We start from the raw sequence: 25,051 nt of genomic DNA on the forward strand, positions 1-25,051 counted from the left end.
GAAAACTAATCATCATAATGCAACTGAATTTCTACTTGATGTTACTCATGAGTAGAGAGATCCTGAAAATTAGAGGAGTGGATGGTAAGGAAGAATGCAAAGTAATCCTTCTGTCCTGAGAGTCTGTTGTGGAAGAAAGGCATCTGGCGGTGAGCTGAAGCTGCAGAGGTATTCCGTTGTGCACACAAGGTAATTAAAGATTAAATTGTGCACACGCTGCTGAGAGGTTTGAGACTGAGCATCACTAGTGGGGCCTGGATGCTGCTGGGCAGAGGAATCGGGCCCTGGCTAAACGCAGCAGATTCCACGTGAAGCCTGGGCACAGGGTCACGGTAGAGAAACTCTCAAATGGATTTGTCCATGTTTATGAAATGTGGCACCTTGACATTCCCATTACATTTGTGTTGCTAGTTGTAACTCCCTAAGGATTCACTGAGAAGCAGGACTACACAGGAAAACTTTTGCAGCCCCTAGAGATCAAGGACTGACATTGTAAGATAGTTTTAAATTACAAAATCTCTACCAATGCAAAAGACACACAGTTTTCAAAAGGTAAGACATTAAGGAACAATGGGGGGTACTTGCTAATAGGCACTGACTACCCCAGCCATGCTTCTGGAGGCAGGAGAGCAGAGTCATTAAAACAAAAGGCAAAACTGATTGAAGTTAGCTTTATTCCAAAATATGTATAATTTACAGGACTAAGTGCTTCATTTGTGAACAAAACATTTCAATACTTGTGAATAACTTACTAATAGCTTTGTGTAACACTTCAGTTTCCAACAGAGGGAAATATGAAACAGCATTTTGGCACAAGTTTTTCTCTGCATGCATTAATATACTTAAAAGTTTCACAATTACTAGGACAACATTCCTTCTTTGGGATTGTCACTTGTAAAATAGTCTAAGAAATGAATGCTGCTCATTGCAAGTTTACTGGCTTAAACAGCAACAATTAAACACGGACATCCTTTGAAAACTAAAGTTGTCTACCTGATCGAGATCCCACCAGTGATGGGAAGAAAAATATTTTAAGGACATTTCTCAGCCTTACTGAGAATAACTCACACATGCTTTGGGAAAGACTCACCCATGAGATTTATTACTCATCCATTCCAAATAGTTACAAGTTTAAATGAGATCATAGTCAGGTGTTGAATTCTGTAAGCTGAAAAATACATGGCTATCTTCCATATCTAGCTTTATCGCAGATGCGCTTGCAAGTACCTGTAGGCAGCAGTTCTGTCAATCCAGCTCTGCATGCGGTGCCTGGAGCAGGCACATAAAGCATAAGTTGTTGTGAAACGGAGGTTGTACAGTTTACATCATCACGAGTCATCTATTATATTCATTGCTAGTTGCGCTGAAGATACTGCTTTAAAGCCAGGACATGAAAGAGAATCAGAAGCAAAAGACTTCTGTTATTTAACTCCAGGAGGTTCCACTGTTTCGGGCTGTCTGATTTCATTTTCGGTGAAGCGGAAGAGTCACGCACACAAATACAAACATACCCTCAACCTGACTGCAAGGCAACGCAGCACGGAACGGTGTAGTCCTCGGTTCTGTTCATTGCATAGCAATGGCATTTTAAACGAGAAAATTCAGTCATGCTCTAAGCAGCACACCCTTCTAGCACACAGTTAAATTCACATCAACAGTTTAAAAACAACAAAAGGAACAGAAAATAGACATTTGCACCATGCATTGGAGCTTGCTACAGCTAAACAACCATGTCCTCATAGTGTTCACAAAAAGTGATGGCGCAAAGTCTGTTCATAGTGGGCCTGTTCTATTAGGAACACAAGCACAGCAGCACCTTAAACCAAACGTGAATGACAAAGCTGACAAGGCCCAGAATGTTAACAACATTTTGGTGTGAATGTATTTGGAACAGTAAACTGTACATTAAGATCATATTTTTAAAAAACAATGCATCAGAAAAAGATTAAAGCAAAAGAAGCTGTACAACCTTCACGATAAAGGCAAGTACATTTGGTTCACCTCTGAGTCGTCATTGCAGTAACAGATACTCTCTTGCAAGTTGAGCACCTTCTGTTGATCCAGGATGTATTGTGTTAGTCCTAGCAACTTCTCTGTGAAATGCTAGTGAAAAACCCTTAATACTCTAAGATCCCAAGCCTCTACCCAACCTCACAGAAACTCAATTCAGATCTGACTAAGCACATGAGCATGTGTTGGCAGGATAAGGATTCACAGCAGTGCAAGGCAGTCATCTTTCTTTGTTCTGTTGCTCTACACAATCAAGGTACACGTGACTAACAGGGAAATGCAGCCTTTTGTTTTCAACAGAAAAAATGACTCTGTGTGCGCCTTGGAATAAGAATTTGTAACAAGTGTTAGTTTCCTACATTAAGTTACAGACACTGATTGAATTGTTCAAAACTAGACAAGGTCTCCCAAGGCTTGAGTTACAGCTGTTTCATTTACAGCTACAAGTATATATAGTTTGTAAAATTTTGTATCCTTTGGAAGAAAAAATTTCTAGACACAATCAGCTTTGCATAGCTAAGAATACGTAGTGTAAGTAAACTCTGACTTTAACCTACCAGTTTCTCTAGGCTGGGGGTATGATTCCCTCCATACCTAAACCAGAAAGAAGCATTTACAAGCACAATAGCAGAAGTAGATGCAAATAAAGCCAGAAGGAGCAGAAACATACATCTACTGTCATACAAACTTTTAGCATTGCGACAAACACGGAGGGCAACAAGACAGACCTCTCATCTTTCAGCTGGTTTGTGTTTATGTTCTCACAGAATGCATGTCCCAGATTTGATATGTTTCATTTGTTTGATTTTTTTTGTATCAACCTGAAGATGCAACATTACTAGAAAAATACTGTGGTAGAATACATTAACCTAATTTTGTCATTTATCTTAATTCTCAGTTTCAAAGTACGTAGGTAAATAAGGTTCAGTCGTATCTTCAGATGAAACAGAATTACAAGTGATGCCTTCCTTTTTGAATACATCCCAGCTTTAAGATCAGAACTCTAGACATTGTGAAACCTGGGGGAGACTCTCCCCAAAGCAAAATTACTGTATTCCCTGGGAAAACTGCTTGATTCCTTTCTGCAGTTTCTTCAGCCAAAGACTGGAAGTATCTGAACTCACACCCAGAAATGCCTGAAACTTAAACAGGCAACACAGCTGTGGTTTCAAGGTCAAAGTAAAAGCAGAGATGCTTACCACATCCGCGTGTTAACTATGGCAATTTAAAGAGTGGTAGGAAGAGACAAAATTAAGAGTGTTGCTCATTTTCAAGAAAACAAGCTGGCTGCAATGGATGAGTAACTGAACTCCCACATCTGAGTTGAGGATATGAAGCACAAAGCATAGTGAGTCTTCAAAAACTAAGGCTTGAACGTACATTGCTGATGGGCCATCCAGTAAACAGGCAGCCGATACCTCTCACAATGGAGGAGTAAAGCCTGTGACAGGCCCAGGAATTTGACATGAAGAGGTTTCTTTTCAATTAAGGTAACAGAAACTAAACCTGTCTGGGACAAAAGCAGAGGCCTACATTTTACAGGTATTATAGTAAGAGATAAAATGAGTTAAGGCCAAATTCCAACATACATTCACAACTGGCTTAATTTTTTTTTTTCTTACAAATGAAAAATACTGCAAACAATGGTATAAGGGGTAAGATGGAACGTTTTTTCTCTGAAAAATCAGTTTGTTTGAATTTCACTATACTCAGAAAACCTCTCTAAAAGCTGCAGGAACTGAGGCCTGCAGATCAATGTGCAAAAGCAAGTTACAGCTGTTCTGACGAGGTTTCTGGGATTCCAACTGTTTTTGGAAGCATGAAGTCCAAAAACAAGACTCTAGGTGAGTGTTTCAGAGAATTTAACTTCCCATTTCTAAAGGTTTCTATTAAGGTAATAGAGGTATAAACCACTGTAACATTTCTCAACTTTCATCTTAATAGAGCTAAGAGAACTTCAGCAAAAAGAAATTATTCCAGTCTTTGAGGCACACACATTGTAACATTTGCATCTTACAGTCAGAAATAATTTAAGCAAATCCCTCCTGAAGACTCTAAAAATGGTAGTCCCATTTATTACACTAGCTACAAGGATGATATACTAATTTTCCCTATAATTATGTATTCCAGGTTCTTTTCCTACCCTTCAAAGGGCATCAGTGCCACTCAGGGAAAAAAAACAAACAAAACTAAGTACTGCTGTCTACATATTTTAAATTATAAATATATTCAACAATTCCAAGAGTCTATATCTAGTGTTGGACAGGTATTTGGAAAATACCCACTTATTCAGGAGAAAGAGCTGCAAAGGCATAAAGTAAAGGAAGACAATACAGCTTATTATGTTCATGTTGGATTTCAAATACAACCTACTAAAAAAAGTAAACAGAAGTAGCTTACACTAATAGAATCCTCCCCATAAGTTCAGGGAAGCATCTGAATTGGACAGGTCAGAGTTTTGGTCCAGCACATTGGAACCTTATACATAAGCCAGGAATAGAGATATATACAGAACCACTTTGTAAGTTCTTCCACTTAAATGAAAGCAGCATCAGCTTTCTAAAGAAGTCTGAGGAAAAAAACATAGGCACCACATAATATTTTTCAAGGTTCAAACGTACATTAACAAGTTACAGTCCTCCCTTCCCCCATTTACAGACACGTAGCTTATGTAACGTTACATACGCAACAGGACCTTCAGCATGAGAAGCCTCTTGGGCCAGCTGCTCATGACAACTACATTCAATGATGCAAAGCGGATATCTTGGTCAATCTGCCTTTCCCACCCCAATAACTTAATTTCAAAGCACAGGAAAGAGTTCTGTTCTGTAGTGCTCAGTGGCTGGGCTTGGCAGAGCTCTGAAACAAGGAGCACAGCTCTTCACAGGTCTGTGTTTCCACTGAGCTGAACTGGGACTCCATTGTATTCCAGGCCAAGTCAGCCAGAAGAAAGTCATCCATTGCTGTCTGCGTCTCATTGCTGGTGAGGAACAGACTCCCTAGATTCTCAAAGCAGCTATCCATAGTCTGTGTTTCAGCACTACTGAGCTGGACTTTGCTTTCCATGTTCTGAGTAGGTATATTTTTAGTAGTCGGATACACTTCTGTCTGGGTTTCCGTATCAGATGAGTCAGTACTCATGGAGAAACTAGACTGCTTCAGAATACTTCCTAAAGGCAGATGGGTATTACTGTCCAAGAAGAAATTCAAGTCTGTCTGTGTCTGTGTATCAAACATCTCCAAACCTAAGAAGTTAGAATTTCCTCGGCAGCTATACGATTGAGTGGCACTGTCTGAAAATAAGAAATCAGTCTGAGTTTCAATGTCCAGTGACTCCAAAACTGGCTCAGAGTTCAGGGTACCAAGCTCACTCTCTTCAGTCTGAGTTTGGATATTGGATGCTGAAAAGAACTCTTCAATGTCAAAGTCTATTCCCGTGCTCTGTGATGGACCAGATGGCAGATGTGTATCAGCATTAGAACTTGTCTGAGACAAAAGGCCACGATTATCCAGTGTCTGGCCAGACATATTTCCTGAAAAGATGTTTTCCAGATCACTTAGTAAGTCCATTGTCTGGGTTTGATTATCCGTTGTATTTTGAGGTGGAAGTATGTTAGTCTGTGTATTGAAGCTGATAAGGGATTCAGACTTCACCGTATCTTGATTCAGGCTCTTGCAATTACTCCTTTGCAGCAAGGTTTGATCTATATTTGCAGGCATTAAGCTGTTTTCTGGAAGTTCAATGTGAGTAGCAACATTATATGGCGGATGAACATTGTCAAAGATGTCCGAGCACATCACAGCCTGGTCCATCTGCACTCTGCCATCCAGCGAGTCCTGTGTCCTACTGGTTTGAGTCTCCCTAGAAATGCCACACGTTGGAAAACAAACCTGACTAAATGCATCAGTCTGAGCAGCTATGGATGAAGTTAGTTTGGAAGCAGGCAGCAGCGTCTGTGTTTGTACACTGATGGGTAACGAAACCTGTGAACTGAACGACAGATCTGTCTGAGAGCAAGAGGATACAGAAGAACTGGGAGTCCAGGCTGCAGCCGGTACAAAGTTCTGTGAGATATAAGATAGGTCAGTCTGTATATTTATTGAAGAAATTTTATTCTTGGGACAAACATTCCCCAGCTCTTGCCCCGTGTTATTCGATGCAACTTTATCCAAGTCAACTTGTACCCCAGTACTTACTGGTTCATGATCACCAGAATTTGTCACCTTTGACACAGGCATACTATCTTTAAATACAAGTGTTTCTGCCTCCAGTGCTGGAATCAGAATTCCTATAGATTGAGGCAATAAATGAACAGTACTTACAACTGAACCGTGGTTATCAACAGCTACTACAGCAGGTTTGACAGCAGAGTCTGTTGCAGATACATACACAGGCAGGGGAGCCAGCTGCATCACTGGGAGTTTAACCAAAGCCATCTTGGGCTTTGGTAAAAGAATCTTGGGTGTACATTTTGGCTGCGTTTGGTTCGTGAAGTTAGAACTGCGGGAGCCTTCAAGAGAGGCCACTAGTTTCACTTCCGAGGACTCCAGTTCCTGAGTGCCAGGATTATTGTTGTGTGTATTGACGAATGCTTCGTTTGCTTTCTCTGCCAGCTGCTGATTATGGACGGAGCTTTCAATTTTTCTTTTCTTACTAGGAGGATCCCTGTAAACATGAGATTAATAATTTACACTCCTTTCAAGCACAAAACATCTGCTTTCCATTCTTTTGAGTCATTGCATTGAAAATAGAAACTGAAGTCACAGATGAGGTTGGATATGAGAAGACAACTAATCCTGATTAAAACATAAAAAGACTCCACAAACTTCAGTTTTGTAAAATTTCATTCCTAATTTAAAAAAAAAGGCTACCTCTTTCATAGAGACCTATTTCTAAATGTAGGTGGAATTTTAGATAGCTTCTTCCCCTTTGTACACTAAGGACTCCGATTTGAAGATGTTTAATTTGTTACTTTGCTGCTAACTCAGATTGAGCATTGAAGGTCAAAATTAGTGTACAGGTAAAGGTCTCTCACAGAAACTGAAGATACAATTAGCACTGCTGCAAAATTAAGTTTTGCATCTCCAAGACAGCACAGGCCTCAGGAAACAGATTACCCTTTATGAAATAGATGTACACCTTAAGACAACTATAAATCTAAAAATGCATATATAGGCATTTAAAAAAAAATCCACTAATACTCGCAAAGATGACTGACCTATAAAGAAAAGACACTGAACTTCATTCCACACCACAGTTATCAGCTGTAAACATTTCCAAGTCATCTCTACTGTCAGAGAACTGTAAAAGCAACAAGAGCCAGGAGCATTTATGCCACGCAAGGCAGGGTCACCAGTACTATCACACTGACAGTACTTTTTGTTTTATATGTGGAGAAACCTGATCTTATTGATTAGACAATCATCATTGCCTTCAACAAAACAGGAACTACTAAAAGCAACAGAACAAAGAAACTGCAAACTGCTTTATAGCTAAAACAATATGAGCCTATTTCCAACGTAATCAACAGAAAGGAGACAAAAAGCCAGTAAATGCGAGACAGAGGACTTGGTGATGAATGTAAGTATCATTACTTAACTGTTCACTTTTACCTGTGTTCTGCAGGAATTTCGTGGCCAGTTCTGTAAATATGAGACAGTAATGCGGTTCTGCTGGCATAAGGGCACCCACAAGTACACTGGAAAGTCTTGCCACAGACCTCTATGTGCCGTTTCAAATACCATTCTGTACCATAGGAGTTACTACACTTATCACATTTGTGCTTCTTTTCAGCATGCATTTTCATAAAGTGCTAGAATACACAATGAAAAGTAAACATCAGCCTTTAGCTAAGATAAAAAAAGAAATCAAGTTTAGGGGAGACATTAATATTTACATTTTTTTAGTTGTTAAATAGCACAGAAGAGTAGAATTAAATCTCTTTGAAAAGTCTCATTAGAATAAGTTACAAGCTTAAAGAAATCAACAGAAAGAATGTTAAGTTTGCAAATCTGTTTGTGCTACATGCTAAACATTTATGTGTCCTAATGCTATTGGAGGTTTCCTATGGACATTAATAAATCTATAGATAAACCTTGCCAAAGAGCATAGTAAGTATATATTGCAACATGTGCACACTCCTCAAGATCTACAACTGAGTAAATGGCCTCAAGTCAAACAGGTCAACTTCAGAGCAAACACCAGAATTTTTCCTTTTCTAAGTGCCAGTCACTCAACTCCCATGGTCTCCCCAGGTTATCACAGGTAACCAACAGCAGAAGAGTGCTCTTTTACTCACTCATGCAGAAACAAGGCTTACATGTTTGCTTCAACAGGTAAATAAATGCATTTTGATACTAAAGTAGATAAAAACTTTTAACTCTTGACCACTTCAAAAGCAGTTTAAAAGCATCAGCCACATTTTAAACCTTTGTTACTTCCTACTGTGATTCCCCGCCCCCCTCCCCCCCCCAATCTTCGATCTTTATCTTTTTGATTTGTGGAGGAGGCTGTCTTCTAGTTTAGCAGAGCATACTGGCATCTGCCTGAGCAAAAGGTTTGAGTCCTCTAATATCAACATGCAAATTCATTAACCATATGGCCATGTGGAGTTTCTGCATACAATTCTCCAACTTCTGGATATATGTTGGGGAGCTTTGCGCGTATCTGAATGTAAAAGCGCACACTCTTTGGAGCAGAGACAGCCAGGACCAAATCAGTATGAAAAGAATACTCTAGGAAATAGGAATACCTGTTTTACAAGAGAAAACTGAGAAAATGGTCTGTTTGGTCCTCTAGGACAGCCTTCAATAGGACAGCAGTAGAATTTCTGTGAAGTTTTCAAACCTTTCCTTATTGGCGCATTAAGTTTTCCATCCTGAAAAAGAACCAATTGAGAAGTTGACAATTCTACAGGTTTGTATATTAAAGCCAATACTGAATACACTTCAACTTCAGCTCACTGAGTTTACACACCCCGATGAGTTGAAGACACTTTCCCAAGTGATTTGAAAGTTCAAATGGAATTTTCCACCTATGTGGACACTACGTTGCAAATATACCATCAAAACTACCAAGTGAAATCACAACAAGCTCTATAGAGCAGTGTTACCGTACTTTTACTCGCTGCCCCAAGTCAATTATAACCACCTTTTGTGTTATTTGAGCCAAAAGCTTCCCCCACAGATACTGCACTACACTGCCAATTCAATGTGGTTTTACTTGTTAGCAGCACAGCCTGCTTGAAGCTCCATTAAAATTAGCCACACACTGTGTAACACAACACTGCCCTGATGCTGGAATTCCGCTGGCATGATTTAGAGTTTACTTGTAATAAAATGAAAAATGCCAAGTACACTCTGCCACTTAATTCAGATCATAAACCACATCTCACTTAAGTCTACAAAGATAACAAGTGGTATGCTAATTCTGAACCTCCAAACATTAAATGGCTGCTATAACTGCACTTTCATGTGATCTGCCTTCAGTGACTATCACACATACACAACAGAAGTAACAGAACATGCTCAGAAAGGACCTAAAAAATACGTATTAAAACACACATCCTAGTGGGATTTTCCAGATTGTTCAACCACATAGAACCTATTTCTATTGAGGACACAGCCATGGAAACCAGAGAAGACCTGTCCCTCTAGGCACATCCTATATGAAAGAGTCTCAGTGGAAACACCAGACAACTGTGTCTAAGCAAAAAATTAAAAGTGAACTATTAAAATCTGATGCTCAGAGTAGACGTGAGTGCCCTTACAGCCTGAGACCAAGTAGGAGGCCAACCAAGTCCTCAGAGCCAGTGACAGCAGTCCACAATGGCATCCCAAGTTAATCATTCAGGGGAGAATCACCAAAGCATGCCCTGTTTGAGCTCTGCACCTGATTTTCCAGAGCATGAGCACAGTGACAGTGAGCACAGTAAGTGGCAGAATGTTGATTTTACAGCAGTCACTCCCTAGCTACCTTCCCTGGGCAGATCTCCAGCTGCTTCGTGTTTATACAAGTTAGACCAAACATAAAGAATCCGCAAAGCACAAATCATCCCATGTGAAGCAAATAGAAAGTATGTTCCTTAACAAAGGGGTTCCCAGCTCACACCCCCAATTCTTACCTACTTACAGTTAGTCACAACCCTCTGTGTTCTGAGCTTTTGAAGTGCTCATTTTATCTGCACATCAGCAATATCATGCAGCAGATGAGTGAGACACTTAAACGATTTGGGTTTTCCTCAAATCATCCCTCAATCTAAGATACTTTTGTAAAATCTACTCCCTTCAAGCAACATTTCAATTTTATTTCCACACACTCAACACTGCTACCTGCTGACATGGCCACAAGTTCATTTTTGTTTGTAACGCACCATACTCAAAGAAGCGAAGTTTAGAGTCTCTTGACCAAACTGATCAGCTCCCATTTCATCAGGAAAAACTGGGGTAATTCTCCAAAAAGGGAGTTTTCATGTAATGTTTTAACCTTCTAACCATCTCTATGTACAGCAGTTTTCCCCATGGACAAATGATTCATAAACAGGCCTGGTTTATCTCTGCTGAATAACTACTGTGATTATTCTTCTGCTTCTGAGAGCCACCCAACAGGAACATGACCCAAAGAAATCCGGTTGTTCCAGCCCCACTACCCCCAGTTACACTTTTTAACCCTGAGTTCACCCAGAAACACTTGGACCAGTCTCCAAGCCTTCAGGAGAAAAAAAGATTTGCCTTTAAGTCAAAACTATGCTTGGTCTCTCCCACTGCAGACAAAAATCAATACACTTAGTAAGCGACAATTTGAGTTACTTATTTCCAAGTAAGAAGTTATTCTAAGCGTGTTATATTTACTGTCACAACCCAACGAAAGACATGGTAATATGGGAAATACGTTCAGGCACTTAGGAGGTAAACCATAGTCAGGTTATTTAAAACTACTTAACTACTAAAGGTATAGAATAACACCAAGTGTTTAAATGCTATATAAACCTGAATAAAATGCTTTTTTAAACAGCTGCAACATAGATTTTCAAGGCACAAATCACAACAAATTTGTTGTGACAAGCTGAAAGATACTCTACACATATAAGTAACCCTATCCAGACAGTAATCTTGTTTTGACCCTCTTCAAAGTCCTCCAGGCTCTAAATGATTAATCTGATATCTTAAAAACCCGTCTGGCCAGTCACATTTCAGATGTTCTCACAAGTTCTTTCCTTGTATGTCTGATTTTACTTCCCCTGTTTCTGCAGTAGCCACCCACCACAATTATCAGCAGATATTTGTTCAATTAACTTCACACAACGCAGACACTTGTGTTGTAAGGAATCCTGGCACTGGACAGGGTTTGTGGCAACAACATAGAAAATGGAAAGTAACAACCCTGGCTACTGATTTAGTCAAGGTGAACTTCGTGACGTCTTGCTTTCCTGAAACAGCAAGGCTTACTCCAAAGGATTAATTTAAAACAAGAAGTTACTGTAGACTGTAGCCAACTATTTAAAACACTTTTTTTTTTTTTTTCCAGCAGAAGATCATGCATTTCTTAACTAAGCAGAATGGAGAGAAATGCCTTTATTCTTATTATGACAACTATCATTGTAGTTAATATTTGCACATGGGTAACCTACCCCTTCCAGTTTAGCACTGACCCTAGCCCCGCTGCTATCACAGGAATCCACAGAATCCTTTCCTTTACATGAACTCCTCTAGCTTCATTTTTCAGCTACACAGAAGTCTTCCCCTTCTCCCCATAAAACAATACAGAGGGAAGACCAAAGAATTCAAAAAAAACCCAAGCCTAATATATTCAGTGCCAGTTTGCATCCACTGTTCTCATTTTTTATTGGCTTAGTTAAACTAAGGAACCAGAAAATAAACATTTGTATATCAACACTTCATCATATCTTCTTGTGTTTGGCCAAACAAGCCAAATTCTTTTAATGTCCCTTTGTCAGAGACCCTTGCCATTCATCCCCCTTAGGAGCCCTTTTCTATACCTCTTCTGCTTTCATTTTAGCTTATTCAAATCAGATTTCTACCCTACAGCAGTGACAGAATATCCTTCTGACATATTTTAGGGCTGCCATTCTCACAGCAACATTACCCTAAGTGCTCATACACATATGACCAAACAGCTTTTGCAAGTTTTATTTCTGCTACAAACCAGGACTGATCAAATTGTTATCACTTCGCAAGACTCTAACCTCGTACTACTGCACTTGACTCTGTTTTCACAGGGAAATCTTGCTTTCCTACGTACATGTGCTTTCTCTGCAGCAACATGACCTCATAGTTTCTGGTATCAAAAGATCCTACTGGTGCAACTTTTATTAATGAAAATTAACTTCCCTTCTCTTCAGCACTATGTTCTCTCCTTTCCCAGTAGCTTCTGACCGTCTCATTTACAAAGCTGCCTCTTCACTAATTCCTCATGTTTCACTAACAAATGCAATCTACAAAATTATTTTTGTCTGGACAATCGGTTATCTCTTAAAAGGAAATATTAGTATGAAAATGTTAGTCTGAATCCATCTCTTTCTGGAGAGACAGAATAACACACACCTAGATAGATATATATTTTTCTTTTTACCTTCACATCTTTATCCTTTCATTCAAGATGCTTTGTTGAGCCATACGTAATATTGAAGATATTTTATCTAAGACATAGTACAGAAAAGTTAGCCTCAATAACATTTTTCTCTCAACTACAATGCCCTTGGAATACATCAAATGTTCCTGAAAACCTGCATCCATCCATGTTTCAGTATTTATCACAAAATTTAGTAATTATGAGTGAGAAATATGTTAAAATTCTAAAAGGCACCAATAGTTAACAGCTATCTAGGCAACTGGTGAGAAAGCTGCATTTCCTCACCCATCACAGCCCAAACATGGGTTACAGAACCCACCAGTCGCAGTCCTCACTGGCTGATGCATATCCTCAGCATACAAGCTCACAACCAAAATAACTGTCTGCTGAAGCCAAATGAACATTTTTAACTTCTGTTGTACCTCCACTCATACACAGAGGTGAGATATAACACATAACACCCACAAAAGTTGTTAGTGCATACTAGGAAATTAAATAAAACAATCAGAGATGGGAGATGCTTGAAACTATTTGCTTTTGTTCATCATCAATGACCATCTGTAACACACACTTTATTCTCCAATTAGCCATTTCACAAAACAAGTATGTTTATTGTTTGCCCACTGGGGCTGCACTTTCAGAATGCAGCTCTGAATGCTCCTATTTCCAGGAATAGGACTTGTCCTTACACACTTGGCATTATGATTTTGAGAACAGGGTATCTTTCTGAAAGGCCCACGCTCAAATCCATGCTTGCCGAGCCATGGCTCTCCTCCTCCCCAGCATACGCTGCGTTTCCTCAGAGCACTATGGTAATGAGGGCTTGTTTCCAAAATGGCATCCACCTAGAGCTTTTTTTGGCTCAGACACTTTCAAAAAACAAACAAAACCCCCAGCATAACAGCACTCAGGGTTCGGATTATGATGGTTTGCCAACTGCTAAGAGTAGGAGATGCAGCATTTCTGCACAGCACCTCACAAGCAGGGGTACAGAGTCCTCCTGCTAAGAGACAAGTGATAAATGAGTGAGATAACAGACGCTGAGCACCAAAGAACTTTAAACTGCTCTAGTTATGTTTAACCCTGGTACAAAATCGGTTATTTTCTGTAAGCAATGTTAGTGGAATTCCCAAGAGGACTGCTCGGGCTGTGCACACTCACTCGTGTATTTACACATACACCGGCACAAGCTTTTCGCGTGGGGCAGATTTAAACAAGAGATGAGGAGAAACGCGTCGTTATACCCATGTGGAACAACCCCCTACCCCGGTCTCGCGACGCTCCCCAAACCAAAGCCCAGTAAAGCCAAACGCCGCCGCCCCCCGGGCCGGTCCCCAGCCCCCGAGCCTTCCCGAGCGGCAGCGGGTCCCCTCGCCGGCCGCAGCCGGCGGCCCGCGCCTCGGGGCGACGCCTCGCAGGGGCGGGGGCGAGGCCAGAGCTCCGGTAGGTCCCCCCGGTGGCTTCGACCCGGAGCTCCCCGTCACGGAGCCCCCCAGCCCGCGGGGCGGAGCGGGAGGGAGGCGCCCGGCCCGGGCTGACCGCGCGGCGGGCCCGAGGCGGTACCTGGAGCGGGTGGGCCTTGCTGAGGTGCATGTTGAGGGCCGGGCTGTTGGGCAGCACCTTGCCGCAGCCGGGCACCGTGCACAGGATGTTGGTCCGCACTTGGGACAGCTCTGTCACCGAGGGCCGCACCAACTCGCCGGCGGGCGGCAGGTCCCCCACGGGCACAGGAGCGGGCGCCGGGGGCCGCCCCAACCCCCCGCCACGCCGCCCGGCTGCTGCCGCCGCCATGTTGCTGTCAGCTGCTCGGGCCCCCCACTTCCGGGAGCGGCCGCCAATAGGCAGCGCCGCTGTTGAATATTCAGCAGGCGCGTGGCGCGGCCACGCCCCCCTACGTCGACGTCGCGGGCGCTGGGAGGGGAGGGGAAGCGCCGGGGCGGGCGCCTCAGCGAGCGGGACGGGGAGGGGTGAACGGTTTCAGGCAAAAAGATACAATAACGGTGTAGACAGCACACAGAGCTTATAGAATCATAGAATGTCAGGGATTGGAAGGGACCTAAAAATATCACCCCGTCCAATTCCCCCGCCAGAACAGGAACGCCCAGATGAGGTTACACAGGAAGGTGTCCAGGTGGGTTGGAATGTCTGCACAGAAGGAGACTCCACAACCCCCCTGGGCAGCCTGTTCCAGGCTCTGTCACCCTCACGGGGAAGAAGTTTCTTCTCAAATTTAAGTGGAACCTCCTGTGTTCCAGTTTGTACCCATTGCCCCTTGTCCTACCATTGGTTGTCACCGAGAACAGCCTGGCTCCATCCTCCTGACGCTCACCCTTTACATATTGATAATCATTGATGAGCTTGAGCACTTGAAGACATGTCAATACCAACGTGGACAGGGCTGTAGTGTCACCTCCACGGCTGGGATGGTTTGCACTTTTAAAGAACCAATGACAACACACAGGAGTGTTTTCTCCTGGAGTTTGGCCAGTTAAAGGAAAAAGGGTACATGGGGCCCACCCTCAATGGGAAGAGCGAGGTGACGTGCGGAGCTTCCAGGAGGGGCTGGGGCCTTGGGCTGGTTCTACGGCCCTGTCCTGCGGCCATTCTGTCCTTGTGAATTATTAAATATTATTCATGCCTGCTTTCCCAAATTGCTGCGCCACCCTTACAATAGCCTCGGTGGAGATAAAATATATATCTGAAAATAAGACCAACTTTTGGGTTGTCAAAAAGGGGATGGAGAATGGAGCCTGCCTTTCCCAGAAACAACGGGCAGAAACAGGCAGTGGGCCAGGTGCAGTGGTTTACAGTATTTTGGAACCTCATGGTAAATCATTATCATCTCAGGTGTTCAAGCTATTTGGGAGAGAGCATTAGGAAGAAAAGGTTGCAGAGTGAAATGCATACTGGAATTTTAATGGGTCTGACTCCTGGGAGGCTCTGTGAGGGTATGAGAGATGGTAAGAGCCACCTCTGAATGTCCATCGTGCATTTTGTGTATTGCAATTGTTTCAAAATCCTAACACGGCTAAATATTTTGTCAAACTAACATTGAAATCACACAGGTGTAAGTCCTAAAAATATATCACTAGCAGATAGTCCTAAACTAACATTTTATCTGCGAGTTATACAGAGATGCTGAAAACCAAAACAAATGAAAAAAATCAGTCTGTGTTAAGTCACATTTCAAAGTCAGGCCAAACAAAGTTCTATGAGAAGAATTAACTTACATGTTTATTTACAGTTTTAAAAACCAAAACATTCCCATACAACCTCTCCAAATATTCACACTGTGTGTGCCATGATGCTATGAAGAGCATCTCACCACACTGACCTACCTAAAGTGAATCGGAAATTCCACATACACAAAGTACATGCACAAAGTTTCCAGCTAACAGAATTAAAACAAGAAACATTTGTACGCTATAACTGAATTTTCAGATCAAATCCATCTCAAAAATGATGCAGCAAGTTATACAAAAATCCCTGTATTACCAACTCTAAATAACTCCAGTATAAAGCTGTTGTTTGCATCAGTGACTGTTGCCGTCTCGATTCTGCATCTTTGTGTCCCCAAGCACAAGCAAGCAGTAATGTGCAAGGATTGCAGAGGGGTCAAATACTATTTGAAATATTCTAAAACATGGACTTCTTCAAAAGAAAATTATTGTCTGTTTCATTGTATTCCTTTAAGATAAAATTTCACAAGACATTAAATAACAAAAAAACAAACCTAAACAAAAAAATCAGTCTGTTGGTATTAAGTGTTTGTTATTGGCTGTTGAGCTTGGTGAGCAAAAACTCTGGATCTGAATTAATACCCATTAAAGCTGGACTGAAGCTTCTTACTGACATCTATATTCCAAGAGTCTCTTCTTCCCCATGACCTGTAATGGTCTTTGAATATCTTCCTCATCTACTGAGACAAAAACGTGCCTGACTGGCAGACAAGGAGTTCTGCGTATTTGAATGGGGCTGTTCCCGTGTTGAAGTGGGGCATGTGTTCTGTGCCGCTGCTGGGCTGGAGCCGATACGGCCACCTCCAATATCTTCGCCATCTACAGCCATGATAGTAAACTGGATCGCTACAGCTCTCTTCTTGTATCTTTAGCTTTAAGATAGCTTAACCTTCACAAATACTACTAGAAATAATTAAAATAACCACACATTCTCTGTTTAAGCTTTGCTACTAACTTTTGTTTAAAAATTATTTAAGGAAAGAGCTAACTCTTTTGTTAAAAATGAATGTGGAAAAATAATTCGAAGTAATAATTTGGAAGAAACTTCAAAATTTTAACAAATAAGTTATTTTTTAAAAATCTGGTTTAAGGGTTATGATGATTTAGATTAATACCAGTAATAAATGACATGTATATTTCTCTATGAATCAATTTTAAGTTAAGGGCTTACAAAGCTTCCTGGAAAAAAACCTTTTTTCTCTCTAATTTTAAAGTAATTCCTAGCTTTATGTGGTATACATGTAAGTAGTGGTGAAAGTGGTGCGTCAGCCATACCTAGAGAGAGAGACAGATAATTATAGCTTAACTCAACCAATATTTACCTTTCATAACTGTTCTAAAACTAAAACCACAGCTTGAGTATCTACATACAAACTAGTAATTCTAAAACCAAACTGGTTGTATAGAGACACAAGTTTTTATAGTGGTAACATTTTTATTCTGCTAAACTTCTATGTATTTCTAAACAAACTCTGAAGGTTCTCCCTTATGCAAGATACAAGCAGAATGTAAGATGCCAAAAATATTTAACTGCAGATTTTTCCTCCATTTTAAGGAGTCAGAACACTTACCCGCGGGTGCCAAGGATTTCAGCGATTCTAAAAGATGTGGGCTATGAAACTTGACCATGCATCTGAACGGTTCTTTTTTATCCAAAACCTCCAGTTTAGGATCACTTGTAAACATCGTCTCAAGCTGTGAACACAAAATTTAACCAGGGAGTAGAAGCAATGAATATGTTTTCTTTATATGTTATTATTTAAACATTACACTGAAAATGTAACAAAACTGTTATCTTACTTGCCTATTATTTTTAATGTTAATGTGATTCCAGCTAGAGGAATATTTTAATAAAATCAGAGGGTGCCACCATGTGGTAAACAGTTTTCTGCTGAAAGGGGCAGCTTGTTCAGTAATATTGTAAAACATTAAGTATCTTTTAGAATGTCAAAATGCTTAATTCACAAAGCTGATAAACATGATCTAGTAGTCTGAACAAACCTCAATGCAAATCTGTTTCTTAAAGATACCTGTAATTATTTTATTTTAAAATGTCCTCCCTAAAGTTTATTTTAAAAATCTAATATTTCTTCAATTTGCAATTCAATGTAGCTACTGCTACACTGACATTATGGAGGAAAAAAAATAATTGTTGCTTTTACTACCTTATATTCTGCAAATTCGAGTTTTGGTTGGGGACCATCACCGAAAGCTTCCCGATTCACTCTCAGTATTCTTTCTTTCTCTTTTATGTTTTCTTGGACTATCCTTAAACCTGCTGCAGGGGAAAATTGTAGGGAAGAGAGAAAACAGAAAGACAACTTTGTCAGTGGATACAATATTGTTTTTCTGCTGAGGGGATTACTCCAGTGAAAATCTCAAAATAATTTTAAAGAATTCATTGCGATCTTTTTTTCATAAGCTTGCTATGTCCACCATCTGTATTTTCAGTTCTTACCAAGAGATAAGGCTAAGATGATGTGGAAGGAGATGCGGGGCATTGGGTTGTTTTGGTTTCATAACCGTGTCTGGTGACAGTCAAGGGGGAAACACGTCTTGGAGTGACACCCACCGGGGTGGATAATTACATGTGAATGTAACGTATGTACATTTCCTGTTACAAGTCTCATTTCAGAAGCCAGCAGTAATGACATTCAAGCTGCTGTTTAATTTAAAATATACATACCAGTTTCTCGTGCTACAGTGCTTTCTTGTAGAGGTCTTGGGCAATAAGTTTCGAAGTTCTAAATGGAGAAAAAAAAAATTCAGTTCACTTCCACTTTTAGAGGCTGTAGCTGAAAAGAACTTTCCAGATTTCTTTTTACTTCTCATTCTGGAAGTATTCTTCCAATTTTTGACAACTACTAGAAGTCAGAAAGCCTAGCTTTATTCTGAGAAAAGAATGCCTATCCTATATTTGCGAACATTTCCCTACTTAAAAGTTTCACACAGAGGAGCAAAGCTAAGTGTCCCTTTTAATAGCCTTCAAGTAATTTCTCTTGAAAGTCTAGTGAAATGATGCTAAAAAATCCTATGACTGAATTGTTCATACCATTTTTTAGACTGAGTTGAACCACCAGGAATAACAATAATGAAGATTAGATGGGATACCAAGTAATAACATCCCCATTGTGATGTTACCTTAATGAAAGGCTGTCCAGCTCAGTAGTTCAATATTATTTTAACTTGATGGTCTCTTGGAAGAGATGAATTTCCCCCCTGCTAGGGGGTGAGAACTAGGTCTGAAACAAAAAGCAAGACTTATCTTAGGATATACTTGTGAAGCGGCTCACCTGGCTGTATCTTTTAAACACCATATCTTCAAGGGAGTTTAAAGAATGACTTCGAAGCTCCATTTCATGGATGTCTTGGTAATTGGAAGCAACAACCAAGGCCTTTAAATAAAAAATGGAATTTTTTTAACATCAGTTGTAATTATTACTGTGTTCATAACATGGAAAAAATACATTATTTCTAGACATTGTGATCTTTTTGTTTCAAGGTAAGCAACTGCCTTTAACTAGAAGGATTCTCGTATCTGAAAAAAATGTTGAATAGGCTGTTATTAAGCTCAGGTTAATATTTAAAAGCCTTCACAGGATTAACCAGATAAGTCATATAGCCTTATCAGCTGAAAAATAAATAAAATAAATTCATTAATAAAATAATTTAATTACTACTACAGAAGTCTGCTAGAGAAAAAAAATTAAAAACTACCAACGCTGACAGCAGAGTTCGGAGAAAATGTCTTTTAAAACTAATTAACAGCATTCCTTGATGAGCTCTTACATTTATTGAAGATACTGTGATGATGTAATATTCAACTTCTATGAGACAATTTAACTGAATACTCCTAAAAAGAAATTAGAACAATTCAAGGTCATCAAAAATCCCAGTAAACTGAATTTATTCATGATACACCATTCCAAAAGTCACAAAGATTGTGGTTTTTGCCCCATTTTTACTACATAAATTGATACATTAAGTGACAAATCTTTACCCATCCTCTTAAAAGCTAACACAATTCTAGCTCTACATGACTGTGGTGAAGTCAAGGTCCGCACAATTTTATTCTGTACCTGGCATAGCAGAGGCAAATTGCTCTTAAACACTGAGGGTGAAATGAAGGCGTAGGGGGTCTGTGAGTGGTAAACAACGTAGCTGGTTTTGTACTGGTTCGGTTTTGTGTACGGTGTTCCCCAGGCAATTCGGATCCAGATTGCATTATTCTCATATTCTCTGAAGTTGATGGTGACCTAACAGAAGAATAAAAGCTTTGATTTACCAGCACATTCAGGCTCCCAGGAAGATTTTGTTGTCTCTTCACCCCAGGTTCACAAGACTCAAACATAATTTAGTGCATCACTGCTTGAATAAGAAACAGATCGCACTAGTGTGGTCAGGATTGTATTGAAATCAAATTTCCACAGAAACACAATAATCTTATAAACTGGAGAAAAAAAAATCATCTTTCACACTTTAATATGACTTTTATCCCTGTAGATGTACTTCTGAAGGGTGAAAATCAAAATAGCTTATTAAAAATGCCTTTTTTATTTTTTTTTAAACAGCAACACAACAAAAAGATTGCTATGTAGAGGGAGAACTAGTGGCAATATTTCCACTATGTCCAATTTTTGAGAAACTCAGCTTTTGATCAGCTTGTGATTTTAGACCTGAATGTAAAATTTATCACTGCTCAAGTGTACACAATCAGAAAAAGGTTCCCTTTCCTGTTTTTCTGGATTTGCTCCTCGCTCAGTTACTTCTTTTTACCTTGACTCAATCTGGGTGACTTAAAAGTGGGAAAACTTCCTTTTAAAAAAAAACACCTCCCTTTGACTGAGGCACATCTAGTCAAGCTTTTAGTCCAACTAGGTCATAAACTGTTTAAATCGCTGGACCAACATCACTTCTCAAAGTTTTAGTGGATTTTTTTTTTAAATTACAGTATTCCAAAACTTTATTATAATAGAGTTCTATGAACTGCAGCTGATTATCTGTCAGTCTGATTTGTATTTGTTGCCCTCTACTGTTGCCAGCAGGAATCCTTTGTGTGTCAAGAAGTGACTCAGCTCACGAGCCAGAGGTGTTTTCTAGTATCCGGCTTAAATGAAGCTGGTGAGCTAAAGCAAGATAAGGCTTTGGCAAATTGCTCAGTAAAAAAGTGAGATTATAACATTTCCTTTCCATTTTTTCATGCCATGCTCATTTCTGTAGTCTAGAAGCTGCTTCTTGCTGTTGACAATGGTCTTTTGGTCATTACAATGTAACGAGATGCCAGGGCCAAGTTCTCACAGCCATCACAAAATATTTCAAAACCAGAACTAGAAGAAACGGATACAATTTTGCTACTAATCCAAGTCATAACAACTGAACTTCCTTGTCCTCCCTACTGGCTACTTCAAATTCCCTCATATTCTGCTTGATCTGATTTTTGGTTTTGTTTGTTTTCCTGTATTGTTATTGGGTAAAAGGACAAAGCAATATCAGAGCGCCAGGCAACATGTACAAACAGGACAAAGATTTGATGGAAAACATAAATGTACGGCCTTTCTTGAAGTCTGCCATATTTCAAAACAAACTTACATTTTTATTTCACTCCAGCATAATTGCAAAGTTGCTAGAACAGATATGCAGTACGTTTTCCTATTTCACACGCAGTTCCCACCATTCCCAAATGAATAATTCCATTTAATTTTTGATGCAGACTTTAAGAAAAAAAAGACAACAAACAACAATCTTGCGAAAGTTATGAAAACAATATATTGACACCAGAACAGTGTAACAAATTTAGAATGGATTTATTCTTACATTTTTCAAGGTTGACCGAAGTTGTCTTTTAAATTTTTTTCTGAAATCTGTTAAGTCAAAAAAATCTGTTTCTTCCTCTGTTACACAAGGGAAAAAAAAAAGATTTGTGTTTACATGAACTAGTTAGGACATGTATTTACATTTTTGGTGAAACAAAATTAAGGAGAAAAAGCTGAAATTGTATAGCCTTATGTGAAAAGATGTACATTATTATTAATTTGAGCCTCATTATTGCTGTATAGAGAAAAGGTTAATATTTAATTAGTAGTTACTAATTTCTAAAAATTGCTTGAGAAGTTAAACAAAAGTATTCTAAAAACACTAAAAATATTTATATTGAAAAAAACATACTAGAATATATTTGTAATTAAATTGTATTATATGAGGCAGCACTGCAGTAAGTTGCTGAGAACTTGAGATTACAATAAGAAAAGGCATTTTACCTGTTTTGTTCATCTGGTAAACACTCCATGTTCTTTTATTTGGGTAGCTGTGGTTGCCTAAGAAAAATATTAATTGCTCAATAACAGCGTATTATCAAACTGTGATTAAAGGTACAAATAATTTTACAATACTTTTATGACCAGATTATTTGAAAAATATTACTTCTGATAATGCAATATAATTTATTCAGCATTCTTAAACTACCACTTAGAGTGAACCTAAAAGCAAAAATGTTTTCATTAAGAAATGGGAAGATCTTTTGTAATTCAGTTAAGCAAATAATAAACGGTATCTCCAAGGTTCAGTGTTTAAAGAAGAATTTTGCCTGAAATGACCAAAATTTAGTCTAAACTCAAAAGAAAAAGTGTAGACTGCTAAAAGAAATCTTGAGATTTAAATTATTGTATAATGAAGTTGGGAATTAATATTGGAGTTAGGAGTTCCACCGGGAGCACTTGCCAATAGTTTAGCCTATGTCACTCTCTGCTGGAGCATGATATTGCTGATTTTAGGGTCTGGTGCACACTGGAGACAAACAGCAAGGCCTGTTGTGACAGGACAAGGGGTGATGGTTTTAGGCTAAATGAGGGGAGATTCAGGCTGGACATGAGGAAGAAAGTTTTGACACTGAGGGTGGTGAAAAACTGGCCCAGGTTGCCCAGAGATGTGGTGGATGAACCATCCCTGGAGACATCCCAGGCCAGGCTGGACGGGGCTCTGAGCAACCTGAGCTGGTGAAGATGTCCCTGCTCATGGCAGGGGTGGGACTGGGGGACCTGGGAAGGTCCCTCCAACCCAAACCCTTCTGTGATTCTATGATCTCTCTGTGTGTGCTGGTTGTGTCTTACCACAGTTCACATCTCGTTAGACCTCAGAAGAAGCAAACATGTTTTTGTTGATTTTAAGCTTTTGAAATTTTTTTTTTTTTAAGTCAGCTCCAATAAGTTTCATCATCTAAAATGCATCTGTACCTCACTAGGACAATTGCTATGTAATTAAGGGCATTATCAGGTTACTCAGAAAAAATATAAAGATGTCATTTTTATTAGGTTTTTTGTTTTGTTTTTTACTTACAAATTATATCTAGGACAGCTGCTTGCTTTATGCTTGCAGAATTCTCCTGGAAAGAATAACAGTGCATAGTGAAATGCAGATCCAGAATTCTCTATCACACCGTTTACTAGGTGAAAAATCTCAGCATTTGTAGTTTAAATTATACTGCACTGAAATCCGCACATTCTCCTCAAAGACACTACACCTTCTCCCAATGTGCACACAATTCAGTTTTGAGAAATCAATAATGAAAGATATTTCATCAGGGTTTATGTGTTTCTGCAGTGGCAGCAAGAACATTGTCTTTACAGTATGATGTACAAGCAATTAGAAAGGAAAATTCATGAGCATTCATGACATTATGCAACACTGATTAGTATTTCATTGTCAAAAAACATACTTGATTCCTCCTAATTTAACCTTTACAGCCTGAAAAGATTTTTAAGAACTTCCATAACACTACTTGTTACAGATAAGGATGTTTCAGAAACAAAAGCTATTTTAAAACATGACATTAGCTATCTCACAAGAATAACTTGACCATTTCTTGCCTGCATCCTGATCTACACCCCATGTAACTAATATCTGGGTATGATATTCATAGAGAATGATACAAAAAGCTATACAATTTGAGATGTTGGTAATAACTGTACCTATCTGGGTTTTAATACTCTATGTAATGACTCCTGGTACATATAAAGATTCCTGGTACACCAAAATCAGAGTACGTAAGTAGAAGATCAGAAAACTTTCTCTGCTTACAGTACGCAGAATGGAAGTAGCTGTGGCCAAGGAAAAGTCTAAAAGCTATAAACTAGTGCTATCATTACCTGTACTAAATAGATTTAAATAAGCACTATGTAATGAGCAGACATCTCAATTAATGCCTTTATTTTACAGTTTAGAAATACACCCATTTCTTACAGGTTTAACACACTGAGATTTTATCTACGTTGTGCAACTTAGAGCTCAAACATGTACTTCCATACTCAGTAATGGCCAATCCTGCACTCCTATCAATAAGACTAAATTGGTGGTATTACCAGGTCAGCTTTACATTTTCCAGGCTACAAACTGCCACCTGATGCTGTGTTACAGCCAAAGAAAATTCAGTTATTCATAAGAATGTTTTTCGATGGTGCTTCAACACATGTCCCGTTGGTCACTGACAGGCAGTTCCCAATGCAAGGATTACCTCGCAGAGCTGAACAACGTCTTGAGAAATGTTGTCCTTCGTCTGGTGGAAGTTTATGGTCTGCAGCTGGGTCTCGGAGAGAAAACCCCACTTCTGTAGTATTGTCTTGATTTCATCCCGTGGGATTTTTAGTACAGTCCTTCGGATATACTCAGCAACAGTTTCATCCATGATGAAGCTACCTGAAAAGTTGAAATGTTAACGATGAAGGCACAGGCAGGCTCGAGAGACTGGCTCCCTTAGAAAAGCACACAAAGCTGCACCCAGGCTCGACTAGAACACTAGCATCAATCCTAAGTGTGGCACTACCACAGATTTCGACGGACGCCAACAACAGCGAGGTTTTTTTCCCCAAGCCCTCAGAAGTTTCCCTCACCAACCGAGGCCTGGTGTCAGTATCTGGAGAGGGACGGGGCGCTGGCCCTCACCCAGAGCCGTTACTGCCTGTCCGATCCCATAGGCGCCCAGCTGACCTCAACGGACACGAAGGGAGCCGCGTATCTGAACAGAATAGAATAAAATAGAACAGAAAAGAATCCCGTACCCCTACCTGCGCCCCGGGCAGCCGCTGCAGCCGCCCGGCCGCGGAGCCGCACACACACACACCAGCGCTTCCCTCCCGCCTAGCGCCAGGCACCGCCCACCTTTCGAAGTGACCAATCATGCTCCGCACGGTGCCCGAGCCGCCCAATCACAAGGCGCCCC

General features: G+C 39.9%; 2 protein-coding genes across 3 annotated transcripts; both read right to left on the bottom strand.

Annotated features, from left to right (window-relative positions):
• Positions 1 to 639: 639 nt before the first annotated feature.
• Positions 640 to 14,398, bottom strand: ATMIN (ATM interactor). The gene is made up of 4 exons (XM_082063062.1): positions 14,165 to 14,398; positions 8,763 to 8,888; positions 7,624 to 7,823; positions 640 to 6,676 (listed from the first exon to the last, which is right to left on the bottom strand). Exons 1-4 carry the CDS (start codon positions 14,390 to 14,392, stop codon positions 4,846 to 4,848), a joined length of 2,385 nt encoding a protein of 794 aa, XP_081919188.1. The 5' UTR covers positions 14,393 to 14,398; the 3' UTR covers positions 640 to 4,845.
• A 1,410-nt stretch (positions 14,399 to 15,808) lies between these two features.
• CENPN (centromere protein N) lies at positions 15,809 to 25,003 on the bottom strand. Of its 2 annotated transcripts, XM_082062955.1 has the most exons (11): positions 24,897 to 25,003; positions 24,347 to 24,528; positions 23,173 to 23,218; positions 22,098 to 22,154; positions 21,655 to 21,731; positions 19,920 to 20,096; positions 19,134 to 19,235; positions 18,527 to 18,584; positions 18,006 to 18,118; positions 17,412 to 17,535; positions 15,809 to 17,115 (listed from the first exon to the last, which is right to left on the bottom strand). In XM_082062955.1, exons 2-11 carry the CDS (start codon positions 24,515 to 24,517, stop codon positions 17,000 to 17,002), a joined length of 1,041 nt encoding a protein of 346 aa, XP_081919081.1. In that variant the 5' UTR covers positions 24,518 to 24,528; positions 24,897 to 25,003; the 3' UTR covers positions 15,809 to 16,999. The 2 variants fall into 2 exon arrangements, with proteins under 2 accessions (XP_081919081.1, XP_081919082.1); XM_082062956.1 differs by lacking the exon at positions 24,897 to 25,003 and having other exon boundaries at positions 24,347 to 24,862.
• Positions 25,004 to 25,051: the final 48 nt, after the last annotated feature.

Source organism: Streptopelia decaocto (genome assembly GCF_964273445.1).
Source record: "Streptopelia decaocto genome assembly, chromosome: 11".
NCBI classification, from domain to species: Eukaryota; Metazoa; Chordata; class Aves; order Columbiformes; family Columbidae; genus Streptopelia; species Streptopelia decaocto.